This window comes from Hyperolius riggenbachi, chromosome 12, assembly GCF_040937935.1.
Source record: "Hyperolius riggenbachi isolate aHypRig1 chromosome 12, aHypRig1.pri, whole genome shotgun sequence".
Lineage (NCBI taxonomy): Eukaryota > Metazoa > Chordata > Amphibia > Anura > Hyperoliidae > Hyperolius > Hyperolius riggenbachi.
Window position 1 is genome coordinate 18,428,495 of NC_090657.1, and position 18,708 is coordinate 18,447,202.

The following is an 18,708-nucleotide window of genomic DNA, read 5'->3' on the forward strand; positions in this document are numbered from 1 at the left end:
AAACTGAAGATGTGTGCCAGGCTATAAGCATGATACACCCATTCAATTATAATTGGCCAACCCTCATACTATATGGAGTTGTAAAATTGATCAGTGATTGACCAATCATGAAAGTGTGTACCAGGCTTCAGTCTAGGGGTGAGAAAAGCAAGAGCTCAGTACAGCTAAATACTCGCACAAGAAGGTGTGAATCCTGGAAATCTTGGTGCAGTTTTGTATTTTTAACAGGTTGCTGTTGCCATGGTTTCAACTGCCATTTTCTCTTACAATCATTTTTGTTATTCATAAGGTGGCCACACACCATACAATTTTTTAAATATCTGTTCAATGTAAGATTTGCAATCCATTTTTCTGACTGATTTGTAACATTTCAAAAATATGACCAATGTACCACACACCTATGTTCAATTTTTTTCCCAGTTATGATAAAAATGATTGGAAACTCTTGAGAAAATTGCTAGGGTGTGTATATTAATAAATTGACAATCTAACACACACCATACAATCTTTAGAAAAATTGAAGAAAAATTTACAGCATTCAGGATCTATAAAAATCGAAAGAAAAACAGGAAATCTGGTCAGATTTTTCAGTCGAAAGAAAATAAAAAGCTTTTCCATTTTTTTTTAATTTATTTATTTTTTTCCTTCTTCCGAATCATATTTATCGAATTGCCATAAAATCGGATCAGTTTATTGTATCGTGTGTGACCACCTATAGCTGGATGCAAATTGATAGGGCAGGTTAAATTTTAATAGCATTAAATCAGGAAAAAAAAGTGTAATTTATCCCTGCTACCTTTATAGAAATTTGAATGAATGAGCTTAAAGAGAACCTGTACTGAGTAAAATTATTTAAAATAAACACATGAGGTAACTTCAAATAAATATTACATAGTTACCTTGCCATCAGTTCCTCTCAGAAGCTCACCATTTTCTTCTGACAATGATCCCTTCCAGTTCTGACAACATTTTGTCAGAACTGAAATATACCAGTTGCTGTCAGTTATATATCAGTTGCTGTCAGTTACAGCTGAGAGGAGAACTGATGTGTCCATGTTTCCCTATGGCTCAAGTGGGCGATGTTACAGTTTAACTGTGTGCTGACCAGGAAGCTGTTATGGGGTAATGGCCATTTTCAAAATGGAGGACGGAGAATTCCATTGGTCACAGTGGACAAACAGGATGCAGGAGAGGAGGAAGAGATTGAGGAGTAGACTACACAGCAGGTAAGTATGACTTGTGTATGTTTATTTTGACTTTTAATTTTCAGTACAGGTTTTCTTTAACCTCCTTGCCGGTCTAAAAAATCCGGCAAGGAGGCAGCGGCGCACATTTTTTTAATTTTTTTTTTTTTAAATCATGTAGCGAGCCAAGGGCTCGCTACATGATAGCCGCTAAGCGGCGGCATCCCCCCACCCACTCCGATCGCCTTCGGCGATCAGAGTATGCAGGGAATCCCGTTGAGAACGGGATTTCCTGCAGGGCTTCCCCGGTCGCCATGGCGACGGGGCGGGATGACGTCACCGACGTCATGGACGTCGGGACGTCATAGGGAATCCCGATCCGCCCCTCAACGCTGCCTGGCACTGATTGGCCAGGCAGCGCAGGGCTCTGGGGCGGGGGGGAGCGACTCGGCGCGGCGGATTGCGGCGGATCGGCGGCGAGCGGCGGCGATCGGAAGTTACAAGCAGCTAGCAAAGTGCTAGCTGCTTGTAACAAAAAAAAAATTATGCAAATCGGCCCAGCGGGGCCTGAGATATCCTCCTGCGCAGGTTACCCCGAGCTGAGCTCGGGATAACCGGCAAGGAGGTTAAAGAGGAACTCCAGTGAACATTCTACTGTTGGCAGGTGATGTAGCTGCTGCATGGTTTTTGGCAGTTGGAAACAGCTGTAACAGCTATTTTCCACAATGCAACAAGGCTCACAGACAGGAAACTGCCAAAAAAAGTACGTACTTTTCTTGTGGGGGGGGGGGGGGGGGGTTCTTGTGGGAGGGGTTTTACCACAATATCAGTCATACAGCGCCCCCTGATGGTCTGTTTGTGAAAAGGAATAGATTTCTCATGTAAAAGGGGGTATCAGCTACTAATTGGGATAAAGTTCAATTTCTCTTTAAAGTTTCTCTTTAACAGTTTGTGCACCAGACAGTGATCTGTTGCCATGGTTCCAGACAAGTGCCTTTTTAGCATCTTGTCAAATTTTGGAAAATCATAGCTGGCAGCACACTAAAATGGAAAGATCATTTTTTAATGACGTAAAATTACAAAAATAATTGTGCAGCCCTGATATGTTTTATAGTCATTTTCAAAGATTGCTGATTTTTGTAAACTAAAAACATTTTCAAAACTCAAGTGTACCCCAGTAATCCGGCAGGATGGGGGCAGCAAAGGGAGCAGCAGCAGCAGGTTCAAGACACGCATAGCAGGGCCACAGACAGAAGTCACACCTAAATATATTACTCGGCTATCCGCTAAAACCCTCCCACTGTATTATACAACCCTCTGTATAGCTATATACAGTAAAAAAGAACCTTCTCCATCCTACGGACCAGCACTGGAGAGAAAACCATACACATCAGCAGATATGAGATATGAACCCAAGAAGCTGCAGTCTGTAGGGGGGATTTGGGAGTCTTAGCCCAGTATTATGCTGCTCATGACCGCCATCTTGGGGACAGCGATGACAGGTGCACCCTTTAGATCTCGGGCTCGGCGTCCATACACGTTTCCCATGGGTTCCTGGGCATCCGGGGTAAGGAGATGAGGACCAGGGCGATGCCGCACATGAAGAGCAGAACAAAGGCAGCGCAGGCACAGTTGAACGACCAAGAGTAATAGTACTCAATCCAGACGGTCTCTTTACTGTCAATCATCCTGTGGACGGACTGGCGGATGACCTCAGCCGAGATGATCATACACAGACCTAAAATGTAGAGAATACGATCAGGGTGAGCTGCAGATTTATGCAAGTTGCAGGTGTCCAAACATAATACAATGCTAGAAATAAGTTCCAAATGTGGAAACCAATAGATTAAAGCTAAAATGGACTGTGTTGTTTGCCTAATTGTGGACTAACAATTAGGCAACCTTTTTTTTTTTTTTTTTCTCCGTCTGCTGTTTACTCATACCGGTATTATACTTTACTACTTTGGTTGTGACCGTTAGGGGCACTACATGTAACTTGTTGAGGAGATCTTTTTCTAAGAAAGTAACCGCTTCCATGGGAACTATATCTAAGAGACTGGCCTCTCCTATGTGAACTGATCCCAAGAGACTGGCCACTCCTATGTGAACTGATCCCAAGAGACTGGCCACTCCTATGTGAACTGATCCCAAGAGACTGGCCACTCCTATGTTAACTGATCCCAAGAGACTGGCCACTCCTATGTGAACTGATCCCAAGAGACTGGCCACTCCTATGTGAACTGATCCCAAGAGACTGACCACTCCTATGTGAACTGATCCCAAGAGACTGGCCACTCCTATGTGAACTGATCCCAAGAGACTGGCCACTCCTATGTGAACTGATCCCAAGAGACTGGCCACTCCTATGTTAACTGATCCCAAGAGACTGGCCACTCCTATGTGAACTGATCCCAAGAGACTGGCCACTCCTATGTGAACTGATCCCAAGAGACTGGCCACTCCTATGTTAACTGATCCCAAGAGACTGGCCACTCCTATGTGAACTGATCCCAAGAGACTGGCCACTCCTATGTGAACTGATCCCAAGAGATTGACCACTCCTATGTGAACTGATCCCAAGAGACTGGCCACTCCTATGTGAACTGATCCCAAGAGACTGGCCACTCCTATGTGAACTGATCCCAAGAGACTGGCCACTCCTATGTTAACTGATCCCAAGAGACTGGCCACTCCTATGTGAACTGATCCCAAGAGACTGGCCACTCCTATGTGAACTGATCCCAAGAGACTGGCCACTCCTATGTGAACTGAGCCCAAGAGAGTGGCCTCTCCCATGTGAACTGAGCCCAAGAAAGTGGCCTCTCCCATGTGAACTGTGCCCAAGAGAGTAACCTCCTATGTGAACTGTGCCCAAGAGAGTGGCCACCCCATGTGAACTGTGCTCAAGAGACTGGCCACTCCTATGTGAACTGTTCCCAAGAGAGTGGCCACCCCATGTGAACTGTTCCCAAGAGAGTGGCCACCCCATGTGAACTGAACCCAAGAGACTGGCCCACTCCATGTGAACTGTTCCCAAGAGAGTGGCCACCCCATGTGAACTGTGCCCAAGAGAGTAACCTCCTCTGTGAACTGTGCCCAAGAGAGTGGCCACCCCATGTGAACTGTGCCCAAGAGACTGGCCACTTCTATGTGAACTGTTCCCAAGAGAGTGGCCACCCCATGTGAACTGTTCCCAAGAGAGTGGCCACCCCATGTGAACTGTTCCCAAGAGAGTGGCCACCCCATGTGAACTGTTCCCAAGAGAGTGGCCACCCCATGTGAACTGTGCCCAAGAGAGTAACCTCCTATGTGAACTGTGCCCAAGAGAGTGGCCACCCCATGTGAACTGTGCCCAAGAGAGTGGCCACTCCTATGTGAACTGTTCCCAAGAGAGTGGCCACCCCATGTGAACTGTGCCCAAGAGAGTGGCCAACCCATGTGAACTGTGCCCAAGAGAGTGGCCACCCCATGTGAACTGAACCCAAGAGACTGACCACTCCTATGTGAACTGTTCCCAAGAGAGTGGCCACCCCATGTGAACTGTTCCCAAGAGAGTGGCCACCCCATGTGAACTGTGCCCAAGAGAGTAACCTCCTATGTGAACTGTGCCCAAGAGAGTGGCCACCCCATGTGAACTGTGCCCAAGAGAGTGGCCACTCCTATGTGAACTGTTCCCAAGAGAGTGGCCACTCCTATGTGAACTGTTCCCAAGAGAGTGGCCACCCCATGTGAACTGTGCCCAAGAGAGTGGCCAACCCATGTGAACTGTGCCCAAGAGAGTGGCCACCCCATGTGAACTGAACCCAAGAGAGTGGCCAACCCATGTGAACTGTGCCCAAGAGAGTGGCCACCCCATGTGAACTGAACCCAAGAGACTGACCACTCCTATGTGAACTGTTCCCAAGAGAGTGGCCACCCCATGTGAACTCTTCCCAAGAGAGTGGCCACCCCATGTGAACTGAACCCAAGAGACTGGCCCACTCCATGTGAACTGTTCCCAAGAGAGTGGCCACCCCATGTGAACTGTGCCCAAGAGAGTAACCTCCTCTGTGAACTGTGCCCAAGAGAGTGGCCACCCCATGTGAACTGTGCCCAAGAGACTGGCCACTTCTATGTGAACTGTTCCCAAGAGAGTGGCCACCCCATGTGAACTGTTCCCAAGAGAGTGGCCACCCCATGTGAACTGTTCCCAAGAGAGTGGCCACCCCATGTGAACTGTTCCCAAGAGAGTGGCCACCCCATGTGAACTGTGCCCAAGAGAGTAACCTCCTATGTGAACTGTGCCCAAGAGAGTGGCCACCCCATGTGAACTGTGCCCAAGAGAGTGGCCACTCCTATGTGAACTGTTCCCAAGAGAGTGGCCACTCCTATGTGAACTGTTCCCAAGAGAGTGGCCACCCCATGTGAACTGTGCCCAAGAGAGTGGCCAACCCATGTGAACTGTGCCCAAGAGAGTGGCCACCCCATGTGAACTGAACCCAAGAGACTGACCACTCCTATGTGAACTGTTCCCAAGAGAGTGGCCACCCCATGTGAACTGTTCCCAAGAGAGTGGCCACCCCATGTGAACTGTGCCCAAGAGGGTTACCACATGTGCATGAAAAAGAGTGTGAGGAAATTTGGGTGCCCAATTTCGGCTGGTAGAATCTCTGTAACATTTTCTGATATTCTATGTTTTTAAAGTGTAAATTACCATAGTAAAATATTGGTAAATAATACTGATATTTTACACTCACACAGAACCCTCCCTTACCAAATGCGCATGCGTGCCGCAAAGTCGTGTCGCTACATTGTTTTGGTAATATAGGTAGGCACCATTTATAAATTGCGGCTATAATGTGAAATTTGTGCTCCCACTATGGCTGATATATAATGGGGACCTGCGCCGCCTGGTATACATCTGGCGACCTGACAGCGCCCGCTAAATGTCGGGTGACATGGGGCCAACGTTTGTCAGTATCGGCACAATTTATAATGGTGCCTATGGCGGTGCCAGAGTTTCTGCCGATCGCGCTCGCTCACAAATCTCCACCTCCTCCCATGCAAACTGTGCCCAAGAGAGTGACTACTAATGCATGAACTGGGCCTAGCGTCAGAGAACATAGAGTGGCGACTGCCTGGGGGCCACAGTTGTGGATAATTTCTGTGTCCCCAGAGGTGTCTCTCTGCTGGGGACACAGCACCACCTGTGAGGGAGCTGGCATGTCAGGGTGTGCTGATTTATAAATGGAGAGTGTCTGGACACTTGCTGCGGAAAGCATTGTTACAGCCCTAATAGGAACCACTGACATACATTATAATAGTATTAAAGCCATGCTAAGCCTGTTGTGCTGCACACATTCCTCATGTAGGAATCCCCTCTGCTGCTGACAGGGATTACTGTCTCTGCTGACAACATTTTACAGGGAGCAACTTCAGCTTAATAAATTAATTAGAAGAATAACTGAGGAAGGCCACACAGGGAGCTATGCAGACACAACCATGTTCCTTACTCTTGTGCTGGCGTCAGGAGGGGGGTGTTTAGAGTTAGGCATCAAGAGAAGGGGTCCTAGGGTTAGGCGTCAGGAAGGAGTGTTTTAGGGTTCAACGTCAGGAAGGGAGGTTTGAGGGTTAGGCGTCAGGAAGTGGGGTCCTAGGGTTAGGCATCAGGAAGGAGGGTCTTAGGGTTAGGTGTACTATGTGTGTGCCAAATTTCATTCAAATCCCTTCAACCATTGTTGTGTGATTGAGTAACAAACATCCAAACTTTCACATTCATAAGATTAGTGAGATATGTTATTTTAACTCGGATAAAGATAAACGACAAAAAAATTGTCATAGATGGTATTTTACAATTCTGGTTTCACCTGCATCCTTTTTCCTGGAGCCCCTAGCGAGGGGGCCGGCCGGGGACTATTCTAGAGGAAGCGGCCGCCGGCTCAGAAGGTAAGACGAGCGGAGGGAGGGGGGAAGCAGGCTGGCCACCTACCTGTCTAATCTATACAGCAGGCAACTATACTCACAGCTATATAGAAAACAGTCTACTAGGGATTTTAAAGGAACAGCATCAGTCTATATTCTTTTGATTGCAGTTGTATGAATAGGATATCCAATTTAGGAAAGGGTTCTTTACAGTAAGAGTGATTAAGATGTGGAATGCATTGCCACAGGAAGTCGTTATGGCAAACTCTATACCTGTATTTAAAGGGGGCTTAGATGCTTTCCTTGCGTTGAAAGACATCCATAGCTACAATTACTAGGTAATGCCTAATGATGTTGATCCAGGGATTTTATCTGATTGCCATCTGGAGTCGGGAAGGAATTTTTCCCTTTAGGGGCTAATTGGACCATGCCTTGTAAGGGTTTTTTCGCCTTCCTCTGGATCAACAGGGATATGTGAGGGAGCAGGCTGGTGTTGTACTTTGTACTGGTTGAACTCGATGGACGTATGTCTTTTTTCAACCAAAATAACTGTAACTATGTGGCAATTGTTGGTGCTGGGATTGGATATCCTATTCATACGACAGCAATCAAATGATATAATATTTATGAAGAATAAAGACTGATTCTATTCCTTTAAAACCCCTAGTAGACTGTTTTCTATGTAGCTAAGTGTAAAGTGGGGTTGAACCGATTGTACAATTTTTTTTTTTTATCTGTCCCTGATAACTACTCACAGGTTTGCCTCTGGCAACAAAAAGTCTAGAACCAGGCCCTGCCAAGGCTGCTCAGCAGCCAAATCTGCAGAAGGCAGGAAACAAGCTGTAGTGCATTAGCAAGCACATCTGATTCTCAGGCAAAGGTATTATTTGTTGCAATCATTTATGCTTTTCTATCATCTCGATCTATCCCTAACATCTGGACAGATTGCACGCTCTTGAGTTCAGGTCTACTTTATTATATGCATCATGTTCTTTAAAATAAAACTGATATACAGTTGTAGGACTTTCCGAGTATCTCATAATCTTATTTAGCGTTTAAAAGCTGAAAAGTGTACCCGAGATGATATGTAACATAATGAAATGAACAATTGTATGTACAGTACATTTGCTGCCAGAAAGAGATAATTTCAAGGCATGAAAGTGCTTTTGTCTTATACCTTGTCAAGAACATCACTGATAAGGAAGTTACAGCCATAAAAGTTTTCCTGGCAGAATTCAACTTCTGAGGGCAGGGAGAGATAGTATAAGGTCAATAGTTAATGTATTTTAACTCTGGGACACTAAATAGGCCATCGCTTATTAGAGACAGTAAAACATTCCACTTACTTTGTAAATGCTTAAAGAGACTCTGAAGCGAGAATAAATCTCGCTTCAGAGCTCATAGATAGCAGGGGCATGTGTGCCCCTGCTAAACCGCCGCTATCCCGCCGCTAAACGGGGGTCCCTTCACCCCCAAACCCACCCCCGCAAACCTTGGTCGCAGACTTGGTCGCTCCTGGAGGCAGGGCTAACTGCTGCAGCCCTGCCTCCAGTCGCGTCTATCAGACGCGTATCTCCGCCTCTCCCCCGCCCCTCTCAGTGAAGGAAGACTGAGAGGGGCGGGGGAGAGGCGGAGATACACACTGACAGACGCGCGTGGGGCAGGGCTGCGGCGGTTAGCCCTGCCCTAATGCGGAAGCGCTCCCCGGCTGTACAGAGGGGATTTGGTGGTGAAGGGACCCCCGTTAAGCCGCGGGATAGCGGCGTTTTAGCAGGGGCACACATGCCCCTGCTATCTATGAGGTGTGAAGCGAGATTTATGAAGCTATCTGAGGTCTGAAGACTCTATATAAAAGAAAACCGTGGGATACTTAAAAAAAAATATATATATATTTAGGAGTAGGAGGAGAAATATAATTGTTTAGCTCATCACTTTCTTTTCACCTTGGGTTCACTTTAAAGCTGCTTTTACACTTACGGTGCAATCTGTAACAATCACACTGCACTGGCGAAATCACACCATGTGTTATAGCCGTGGCGCGGCCAAATCAGTGAGGTACATATTCCATTGAAGGTATGCCTCAATTCTGGGGCTACCGCCCAAATTGGTTAGTTATGCACTGCATGCAGTATGTTGCTGTGGCGGTAGCCACCCCACCGCACACTGTGTTCAATGTGATAACCCCATAGGCTATCGCTACTTCTGCGTCAGGATGCAGCAGTTTTCAGCGATGCACTAGACGACGTATAGTGTAAAAGGGGCCTAAAGTTTTTATTTTTTTAAAGGACTACTGTAAAGGGGTAGGGGGAAAAAAAGTTGAACTTACCCGGGGATTCTAATGGTCCCCCGCAGACATCCTGTGCCCATGCAGCCACTCACCGATGCTCCGGCCCCGCCTCCAGTTCACTTCTGGAATTTCCGACTTTAAAGTCAGAAAACCACTGTGACTCTGCGGCCGTGTGCTCGGTTCCGCTGATGTCACCAGGAGCATACTGCGCAGGTACAAACTGTACTGGGCCTGCGCAATGCACCCCTGGTGATGTCAGTGGGTGGGAGGGCGCAGCCTCGCAGGCGCAGTGGTTTTCCGATTTTAAAGTTGGAAATTCCAGAAGTGAACCGGAGGCGGGGCCAGAGCTTCAGTGAGTGGCTGTGCGGGCACAGGATGTCTGTGGGGGACCATTGGAAGCCCCAGGTAAGTTCAACTCCTTTTCCCACGACACCCCCCCCCCACAATATTCCTTTAAGTGAAAGACAATAGTTTTTGTTTTTTTGTTTTTGTTTTAGGCTAGGAGCCCACTAGAAATGGCTGCAGTGCTTTAAAATTGCTGCAGCTATTCCTAGGCTGTTAATGATCGCGATTACATGCAAATCGCCAATCAAGGATCTGGTAGTTTTGTTTTTTAGTATAAAATGTTATATTTACTAGGCGTTCTTCTTCCATCTGTAGCCCTGCGTCATAGGTGCTCATTGGTGCTTTTCTATCAGATCAGATAGAAGCTAATCTCTAATCAGAGAAGCGCCTGTGACCCTTTGGCTTTGATAAGAGATTTATGCAGTGCTTATATACTTTGTATTGAGCGCAAATGCCCTCAAAATGCTACATGTCCCGTGATTGCGATTACCCCTAATTGCAATCGCACTGATGTATTCCCCTCCACTCATCTTCATTGGCAAAGCGTTTGTGGAATCGCCGGCAAGTGGTGGCTGGATGGTGTAATGGTTAAGGGCTCTGCCTCTGACACAGGAGACCAGGGTTCGAATCTCGGCTCTGCCTGTTCAGTAAGCCAGCACCTATTCAGTAAGGAGACCTTAGGCAAGTCTTCCTAACACTGCTACTGCCTATAGAGCGCGCCCTGGTGGCTGCAGCTTTAGCGCTTTGAGTCCGCCAGGAGAAAAGCACAATATAAATGTTATTTAAAGAAAAAAAAATTGTTGGTAATCTCAAAATGCTGCCAAAATCGCCCTTGTAGGTTCCTAGCCTTTCTGCTCCAATCTTGAAATGTTAACATTGTCCATCTGTACCCCATGCTGAGAATTCTTTGCCATGAAAAGTTTTATGGCCTATAAATAGTTCCAAGTTGGTGCAGGGTTATGCAAATTGTCTATGCAAATTTATGCAGTAGACAAATTACATTTTAGATTGGTAGGGAGGGGGGATTCTAGAGGCCAATTTTTAACCTCCTTGCCGGTTATCCCGAGTTCAGCTCGGGGTAACCTGCGCAGGAGGATTTCTCAGGCCCTACCGGGCCGATTTGCATAATTTTTTTTTTTATTGCACGCAGCTAGCACTTTGCTAGCTGCGTGCATATTTCGATCGTCACCGCTACCCGCCGCGTTGCGGCTATCATGTAGCGAGCCCTGGGCTCGCTACATGATTTAAAAAAAAAAAAATTTTTTTAACGTGCTGCGCCGCCCCCTTGCCGACACAATTGGAACGGCAAGGGGGTTAAGCTGCAAAAAATTGCATAATCATACTCTGAATTATCTGCATCCCTATTCTTAACCCTTTGGCTCAATTCCCACTTGCAACTGATCACATGCGGCCAGCGGTAGCTCTGATGGTCCGATGTAGTCCAGCTGAAGCCTGCGTTACCCGCATAGACTATATGTAGTATGAACAGCTTATATATATTAAATAGGAGCCATTCACTGTCAGTTTTGTGAAGAGCAGAGAACAAACAAAAAATGTCTGTCTCAAGTGGGAACACAGTAGTGAGTGCTGGTGCAGTGCTTCTAAGGCTAGGTTCACAGTGCTCAGTTGCACTGCAGAAAAATTCTGCATGTCAACTCACTGCCCATACAATTCTATGGGCCTGCTCACAGTAGTGGATCGCGTTTTTCTAACTTGCTGCATGCAGGCTTTGCATTAAAGTCTATGATCAGTCTCAGTTGTAGTTCAGACACATTTTAACATGTACGTTATGCAACCGACCACTGTGAATCCAGCCTAAGCGCTTGTCAGATCGCCAGCACTTTGGCTACTGAGACCCTATGAGGGTGTTCCCACAGCAGCATTGCGATTTTTTTTATTTTTTATTTATTTATTTTTTTTAAAATCGCAAACGTGCTGCATGTAGCATTTTTTTGATTGATTCGACTTGAATGAATGAGCAAAAACACTCATTCATTCGAAACTTGCTCTGAAAATCAATTCAGAAAATCGCTATCACAAATCGCAGTAGTGATTGTGGTGAGCACTAGCCCACTAACAATGAGAAAGAGCAACACAAACGTATTCTATGCAGGACTGGAACTGCACAGTCTCAGTTGTTCCATAACTTTTATAAGTAAGCTCAGACCTGTTAGAACTGACCTGCAAAGACGTAGAAGAGCCCAGCGGGCTTTAGCAGATAGTCCATCTTCTCCCTGAAGGACAGGAGGGTGCACACTGTCCCCATCACCATGAAGCCCACTCCAATCACAGCAATGGCTGCAGCCGAGATGCTGAACTCTGCACAGACAAAACACAATAATCACAAAGTGTCACAAGGCAACATTCTTCCTGCTACTCCATACAGGGTGGCATGCTATGTACACACCAGGTGGAAACTGACCTAGGCAGAAGTTAAGGTCGCTCTTAAAGGGAACCTTAACTGAGAGGGATATGGATGTTTCCTTTTAAACAATACCAGTTGCCTGGCACTCCGGTTGATCTCTTTTGCTGCAGTTGTGTCTGAATCACACTCCTGAAACAAGCATGCATCTAATCCAGTCTGACTTCAGTCAGAGCACCTGATCTGCATGCCAGTGTTGCCAACTCATCCCTTTAATTACTGACACCTATGAATTATACAGGTTTTGTGGCTAGGTAGATGCTGTCAAGGCACTGATTATGTATAATTAGCCCCAGAAGCTGTATAACTTAGATCTGTCAGTAATTAAAGGGATGAGTTGGCAACACTGCTGCATGCCTGTTCGGGGGCTGTGGCTAAAAGTATTAGAGGGAGGGGAGTCGGGCAACTGGTCTTATTTTTAAAGGAAAAATCCATATACTTCTCAGTTTAGGTTCCCTTTTACGGTGGCCATACACGATTACATTTTTTTAGGGTTTTTCTGCTTGATCCAAAAATCAAACCAATATAGCATACACTTATATAATATCAAAGAAATGACAATTTAGAAATGTAAGTTTTTCTATTTTTTCTATCTGATTTTTCCACCACATCCAATCAGATTGTTATTAAAAAAAAAAAAAAAAAAATTAGTAAAAAAAATATTCAGTTTTCTATGCAATCGATCGTTTTTATCTTAACCACTTGCCGACCGCGCACTCATACCGCGCGTCGGCAAAGTGGCAGCTGCAGGACCAGCGACGCAGTTCTGCGTCGCCGGCTGCAGGCTAATTAATGTCAATTCACGGCGGGGGGCTCCGTGAATAGCCTGCGGGCCGCCGATCGCGGCTCGCAGGCTAAATGTAAACACAAGCAGAAATAATCCGCTTTGTTTAGATTGTACGGCGCAGCGCCGTAAGGCAGATCGGCGATCCCCGGCCAATCAGCGGCCGGGGATCGCCGCCATGTGACAGGGGACGTCCTGTCACAGGCTGCACAGGACGGATAGCATCCTGTGCAGCCCCGATCACCAGGGGGCCAGGTAGGAGAGGGGGAAGCGGAATTTCGCCGCGGAGGGGGGCTTTGACGTGCCCCCCCCCCGCCAGCCACACGCAGGCAGGAGAGATCGGACCCCCCCAGCACATCATCCCCCTAGTGGGGAAAAAAGGGGGGTGATCTGATCTCTCTGCCTGGTGTTTGATCTGTGCTGGGGGCTGTAGAGCCCACCCAGCACAAATCACAGCAAACAGCGCTGGTCCTTAAGGGGGGGTAAAGGGTGGGTCCTCAAGTGGTTAAAGAATGGAAAAATCCATTTTAATTTGTATTGATTGATATGGTCATCTTTAGCCGAGAATCTAACGTGCACAGGAGTTACTCTACATCTCTTAAAAGAGGAACTTCAGCCTAAACAAACATGCTCTCATTAAGTTACATTAGTTTTGTTAATTAAAATAGATAGGTAATATAATCTCTTACCCACCCTGTTTTAAAAGAACAGGCAAATGTTTGATTTCATGATGGCAGCCATCTTTTTGGTTGAAAGGAGGTGACAGGGAGCATGAGACACAGTTCCAACTGTCCTGTGTCCTGATCACCCCTCCCAGTTGCTAGGCAACGTGAACAACATAGGAAATCCCATCATGCTTTGCACAGCAACAAGGAAAAAAAGCCCGGGCAATTTTCTTTGATGGGGCGGAGCTTAGCTTATGTAAACCTAAAAATAAGGCTTATGTAATAAAAACAAAGTTCTGATGCTGTGAAACTGTTAAAGAAACACCAAGCCTTTTCAGTTCTGCTGAGTAGATTTTTAGTCTCACTAAAAAGGTTCACTTTAAATATCCACCACACCGGTACGGTAAGCTACATCATTCGCTAAGGATTTGTGCACATTAGAGGCGTTTTTAGAAAAATTTTAAGTGCGGTCGTTTTTTCTAAAACGCAGAGAAAGCGGTTACACCATGTTGTGCTAGGGTGTAGTTCAGACTAGAGCGTTGTCGTGCGCTGTCAGTTTTCAAAAGCGGTGCTTGAACCATTTTAGAGCGTTTTTGCTATAATGGGAAGTATAGGAAAAATGCAAAACGCTCACAAAACCGCTTTGTGGAGCAATTGCGTTCGCGTTTTTAAGAATAAATACATTGTATTTATTATTTTCCGGATCAAAGAGTTCACTTCCTGACTTGCCTCAGGGAGTGAATTATCAAAACGCTCAGGAAAAACACGTCAGAAACCGCTACCCCCCCCCCCCCCCCCCCCCAAAAAAAAAAAAAATCGCCCACCCAAGCGCCGGGAATCGGAAAGAAAAAACGCCTCTAAGGCCACCGCGGACGGACACGCAAGTTGAACGCAAGCTGAACAAGGCCTAAGTGTATAAATCCCCTTCTCACCCCACCTTCTAGAAGTTGGACGGTTGTTTCTCCTCCCCTCTCCATAGCAACAGAACATGCTGCTCAGCTATAGCTAAGGGTATCTCTGTCGCCCTTGGGATCAAGTCCTGATACCTACAGGGGCCTGTAATAGTGTGCCTGTACACAATTAAGAGATAACTAACCATAACTATAAATGCATCTACAAAGCTTCCAAGGATTTATGTCCATGTGAGTCCAACCTTCGCAAATCTACCCTGGGCAGCCACTACAAACAGCGATAGATCTGCTCAAGCTGCTCAGGAGGGCTCAGTGGTTTACATTACCAGTTAGGATGAAGCCAAACTGGCACAGTGTAAAAGTAGTCAAATACTGAAAGGAAAGAAGTGGCAACAATGACCATACAATAAGCATTTCTAAAAAGGACAGAGGAGCACAATTATTAAATTGGATAGGAAATACGATGCAGTGTGCACTGATTATTGCAGGGCTGTGGAGTCGGTCCAAAAATCCACCGACTCCGACTCCTCAGTTTAGGATTCCACCGACTCCTCGACTCCGACTCCTCTAATTTGCATATTACAATTTTGTTGATTAAAAGTATGTAACATGAAATTCGCCTCTAAAGAGGAACTGTAACATGAAAAGATCCCCTGGGGGGTACTCACCTCGGGTGGGGGAAGCCTCCGGATCCTAATGAGGCTTCCCACGCCGTCCTCCATCCGTCAGGGGTCTCGCTGCAGCCCTCCGTGGAGTCCGGGCAGCGGTGACGTCAATATTTACCTTCCTGGCTCCTGCGCAGGCGCTCTGACGGCTGTCGGCTCCGAACTATACGGAAATACCCGATCGCCGTCGGGTCCGCTCTACTGCGCAGGCGCAAGTTTCCTGCGCCTGCGCAGTAGAGCGGACCCGAATGAGATCGGGTATTTCCGTGTACTTCGGAATGGAAAGCCGCCACAGCGCCCCCGCTGGAGCCAGCAAAGGTAAATATTGAAATGACAGTCGGCACAGTCGCCAGCTGTTCGGAGGGCTGCAGCGAGACCCCCGTGGGACAGAGGACGGCGTGGGAAGCCTCATTAGGATCCGGAGGCTTCCCCCACCCGAGGTGAGTACCCCCCAGGGGATCTTTTGAATGTTACAGAGTCTCTTTAACTGCCAACGCTTAGGAATTTTACAAGACAACTGAAGTGAGAATGATATGTAGACTACTATATTTATTCCCTTTAGACTAAAACTAGTCCTTGGTAAGAGTACTTGTAAAAGGTACAAACCGGAACAAAGAACATCTATCAGGCCCTAGGCAATGTAAGTGTGGGTACATGTAAGAGTGATGTGCAGGTACTCTGCAGGGGAATGAGGAGATTGTAAACAGACAACACCTCTGTGTTCAATGTGCACAGCATTCTCAGTGGATTCCCTGCAGCTCTGTGGGGAGTGCATATGTATAGTACTACTGTGTAACAAAGTAAACCTGAGACAGATGAAATTAAAGTTTTATATATACCTGGGGCTTCCTCCAGCCGCCTTCAGGATAATCAGTCCCTCGTTGTCCTTCTCCAACACCTGGATCTTCTGCTATGAGTCCAGGTACTTGTGCCAGTCGGGCGTAGTGCGCATGCACACACTCCGCCGCCAGGAGCATACTACACCTGTGCAGCACTATTGCGCAGGTGCAGAATGTTCCTGGCTGTGGGAGCGGCATGCGGCCGGACAGCGCTGACTGGCTGATTTACCAGGACTCATAGCAGAAGATCCGGGTGGTAGAGGACAGCGAGGGACTGATTAGCCTGAAGGGGGCTGGAGGAAGCCCCAGGTATGTATAAAGCTTTACTTTTCATCCGTCTCAGTTACCCTTTAATTTGTAGTCACCAAACCAAATTTTAACAACATATCAAATTATTTGATTTCATCAGCAAAGGGAGTGCATACATTTGCATAAATCAGCATCAATGCAGAATTATTTCCATCTCGTTGACCATCTCTATTAGTGACACGGCTACACATCAGGCTTTATTCTTACAGCATAGATGTTATTTAGTATATATAAGAGATTCCTGTGTACACATCATATATACAGTCACAATCAGATATGTATATCTGACCTTAAAAATACAGGGACTGCTTTATTGAAGCAGCACAAGTAACTAATTTTGATTGGTTTATTTCATTTTTGTGGACTAAGCACAGCTATTACTGTATATATACATTATTTTTAATGACTAATATCTGAAAAATAGAACATTTTATCATATTTTCTATTTTAATTACAGTTACAAATTCATTAGGAGTCGGAGTCGGTGCATTTTTTCCCGACTCCGACTCCAGGCACCTAAAATTGCCCGACTCCACGACTCCGACTCCACGACTCCGACTCCGACTCCACAGCCCTGGATTATTGGACAACTTAAATTCACATGTCTTCTTCTCTGAGGCTAAGTTCACAGTGGGACGTTAAAGTCGCGCGTTAAAACAGCATTTAACGCAGAATAACTCACTGCAATGAAAAATCAATGCCCTGTTCACAGTGCACACGTTGCGTTGGTGTCTAACGCTGCACGTTAAGTAAAACTACTGCATGCAGTGCGTTATACACGTTATTAGCTGCGTTGGACTGTTTGCACATGCTCAGTAATGACTTGGAAGCATACTTTTCATTGCCTGTATTTTTTACTGTATCTGCTGTATGCGACGGTAACGCTGCGTTGCCACTTTTTGGGCGCGTTGCGTTGTAAGCTTGCGGAGCGACTTTAACGTGGCATCAAAATGCAATGTCCCACTGTGAATCTAGCCTCAGAGTTCACAGAATTCAAACTTTAACAGCAAGTCCATGCGGCAGTCCGGTAGTCCACCACGTTCTGATTGTTTGTGCATCCGAGATGAAAAACTAACTATAAAAAGTAACTTGTTTATATATCTTATCTAAAGTTTATATAGTTTACACAGCAAATCTAGCTGCAAACAGCTTCAATAGTTTGATTATTTATTCCTGTGATACAATGAGGGCAGCCATGTTCTGTTTGTCACAGGCTGAGGGCTAGAGATGCTATCAGCTTGCCTGTGTGTAATGTGACAAATTCAGTACCCTCTCCTCCTCCCTCCTCCCCCCGCCCTCTGAAATCTATGGCTAGTAACCTCCTCCTGCCCAGACTGAGCTCCCATAAGCCCTTGCTACAGTGTCAAGGCACTCCAAAAAGCTGTGGCCGAGGCTTGTTTAGTTTATAGGGAATTAGAGTATTAAAACGAAACAAAAAAAGTATTTGGCTTGAGGAATGCCCAATAAACTATATGAAAGGAACACCATTATGCAATGAGTAACAGTTTATCTCGGATCCACTTTAACATTAAAAACCTTTAACTGAAATACATTGGGCCTGTAGACCGAGAGCCAGGTAAAAGATTCTAGAGATGGTAGTTTGCTGCAGCATTGGTTCAAGTGGTGAACTTTCATCCCTTAATGCCCAGCGTGACCTCTGACCTAAGGTCAGCTGACCAGTGGCATTGGTAAACTTGCATGTCCAGATGGTATCTGTGGGTTGCAGTCCCCATAGCGACACCATCCCTATTGGCCAGCTGTCACGCAGGGCATCATGCCGCTGGTGAACCCATGCCTGCACCAAGCTATAATCATTACATTCTACCAGTATAAAGTGAAACTCTACATGTGATCAAAATAGTTGCAGTAGATGTGTATCTTTGTTGCACAAAAGTTTCTACAATTCAATGTTATCAAAAATACAGATATTTCCTTTACCTGCATGAGTAATTGGCTGCACAAAGCAGAAAGTCTTGCTAGATATTTTCTACACCTACACTGAAGGAATGATAGCAGCAAAGACACTCCTAACCTGCGTTAGGATTGTGGTGGAACAGGTGGCTGATTTGCTCAGAATAGAGTGTAGAGGGGGGCAGTTTGAAATAAGATCTGGCAGTAACCCGAGCTGAACTTAATGGATTACTTATTTCTCAAAGATGGCATTTTCACGTTAATGATGATGTACCTCATTTGGGGTTAAAAAACTTCTGATTATAGACGCAGTGCCATGTTCACCATGCTTGCAGCTCATGATGTCTCCTCGAGAAATCGCAAAGTAATTCCCTATGGACCTGTATTCACCAGGTAATGGCTGCCGTGGTCACCAGTTAATATAATGTAATCATTGAATCGTCGGTGACGCTACTATAAAAAAAAATTGATTTTGACAGGGAAAA

The 18,708-nt window shown here is 46.0% G+C and overlaps 1 protein-coding gene across 1 annotated transcript in view; it reads right to left on the reverse strand.

Moving 5' to 3' along the window:
* Positions 1-2,226: 2,226 nt before the first annotated feature.
* CACNG1 (calcium voltage-gated channel auxiliary subunit gamma 1) overlaps positions 2,227-18,708 on the reverse strand; it is a 93,343-nt gene continuing 76,861 nt past the window's right edge. Inside the window, exons 3-4 of the mRNA XM_068262587.1 lie at positions 11,899-12,036; positions 2,227-2,922 (exon numbers count right to left, since the gene is read on the reverse strand). Coding sequence (XP_068118688.1) covers positions 2,696-2,922; positions 11,899-12,036 — 365 coding nt within the window. The 3' untranslated portion in view covers positions 2,227-2,695. The remainder of the gene's footprint in view (positions 2,923-11,898; positions 12,037-18,708) is intronic.